This window comes from Lagopus leucura, unplaced genomic scaffold, assembly GCF_019238085.1.
Source record: "Lagopus leucura isolate 7727_CA_CO unplaced genomic scaffold, USGS_WTPT01 33727-0_obj-0_obj, whole genome shotgun sequence".
Classification (NCBI taxonomy): Eukaryota; Metazoa; Chordata; class Aves; order Galliformes; family Phasianidae; genus Lagopus; species Lagopus leucura.
Window position 1 is genome coordinate 2,122 of NW_024964240.1, and position 1,829 is coordinate 3,950.

Here is a 1,829-nt window from a genome sequence, read left to right on the forward strand (position 1 = left end):
TCTGCTCCTCCTTTTCCTCCTCCCTTGGCTGCTTCTGCTCCTCTCATTAATTCCTGACTGCAGGACATCCCAGCTGCAGGCAGGCAGATCTGCTCTCTCAGTTCCTCTCCTCTGGCTGCTTCTCCTGTGTCATTTCTTTGCCATAGGATGAGCTCCCAGCCACAAGCAGGCCGTGTTGCACCTCCTGTTCCTTCTCCCCTGGCAGCTTCTGCTCCCTGCTGTCCCTGTGCCCCACGATGTCACTCCGGCACAACATGCAGCTCTGTGCCCCCATCACCTCCCCATCATCTCTTCCCACTCCTCGGGGGTCCGGCGCCTCCTTCCCCAAATCCCGGTGCCTTTCAGCTCCTTTCAGCCCCAGCCACACCTCAGACCTGCGCAGGGCTCTGAGGAGCGGCCCCAAACCATCGCCCCCCATCCCACAGGGTTACTACAAACGCACCCCCGCCTACCTGCCCATCCGCAAGCGGGAGCGGCGCGGCTGCTTTGCGGTGCCCATGGTGCATTCCACCTTCCTGCTGGACCTGAGGAAGGAGGCGGCGCAGCGCCTCGCCTTCTACCCCCCTCACCCCGACTACACCTGGCCCTTCGACGACATCATCGTCTTCTCCTTCTCCTGCAAGCAGGCAGGTGAGCCTCACGCCGGAGCGGAGCAGCGGCTCGGGTTGGGTTTAGAGGCAGTTTCTCATTGTTTTCTTGCTGACTGCAGAGGTGCAGATGTTTGTGTGCAACAAGGAGCCCTATGGATTCCTGCCGGTGCCGCTGCGCTCGCACAGCACGCTGCAGGACGAGAGGGAGAGCTTCATGCACGTCCTGCTGGAGATCATGGGTGGGTGCTGGGCCCGAACCTGAACCCTAACCCTTAACCCTTAACCCTGACCCTGACCCTAACCCTAACCCTAACCCTAGTATCCTAACCCTAACCATTAACCCTAACCCTTACCCTAACCTAAACCCTAACCCTTAACCCTAACATCCTAACCCTAATATCCTAACACAAACCCAAACCCTAACCCTAACACTACCCCTAACCCTAACCCTGCTGGAGATCATGGGTGGGTGCTGGGCCCTAACCCTGACCCTAACCCTAATATCCTAACCCTAACCATTAACCCTAACCCTAAACACTAACCCTAACCCTTAATCCTAACCCTAACCCTAACATCCTAACCCTAATATCCTAACCCTAACCCTTAATCCTAACCCTAACCCTAATATCCTAACCCTAACCCTACCCTAACCCTAATATCCTAACCCTAACCCTACCCTAATTACCCTTAAGCCTAATTAATTACCCTACCCCCAGTGTGGAGGGAGGGCCGCTGACAGGAGGATGGGGAGCTCAGCCCTGAGCACCGATGGGTGCTGGGGTGCTAGGATCGGGGTTTGGGGTTGGGCTCAGGGTTTGGGTTCAGGGTTTGGGGTTTGGGCTCAGGGTTTGGAGTTGGGCTCAAGGTTTGGGGTTGGGGTCAGGGTTTGGGGTTGGGCTCAGGGTTCGGCGTTGGGCTCAGGGTTTGGAGTTGTGTTCAGGATTTAGGGTCAGGGTTTAGGGTTGGGCTCAGGGTTTGGGTTCAGGGTTTGGGGTTGGGCTCAGGGTTTGGGTTCAGGGTTTGGGGTTTGGGCTCAGGGTTTGGGCTTGGGCTCAAGGTTTGGGGTCGGGGTCAGGGTTTGGGGTTGGGCTCAGGGTTTGGGCTCAGGGTTTGGGGTTAGACGCACTGCCGAGGGCCTCGCTGTCCCTCCTCTCGCCCTCTGGCTCTCTGCTACCTCTCCATTTCTCTGCTTTCCCCATGCCAGGCTGCGCTCCCAGCTCCCAGCTCCCAGCTCCCAGC

At 57.8% G+C, this 1,829-nt stretch overlaps 1 protein-coding gene across 1 annotated transcript in view; it reads left to right on the plus strand.

Annotated features, from left to right (window-relative positions):
• The window catches only part of LOC122191613 (procollagen galactosyltransferase 1-like), a 2,861-nt gene extending 1,983 nt beyond the window's left edge, over positions 1–878 (plus strand). The window contains exons 2-3 of the mRNA XM_042891935.1: positions 426–630; positions 710–878. Of these exons, the coding sequence (XP_042747869.1) occupies positions 426–630; positions 710–852 (348 nt within the window). The 3' untranslated portion in view covers positions 853–878. The remainder of the gene's footprint in view (positions 1–425; positions 631–709) is intronic.
• The last annotated feature ends 951 nt before the right edge of the window (positions 879–1,829 follow it).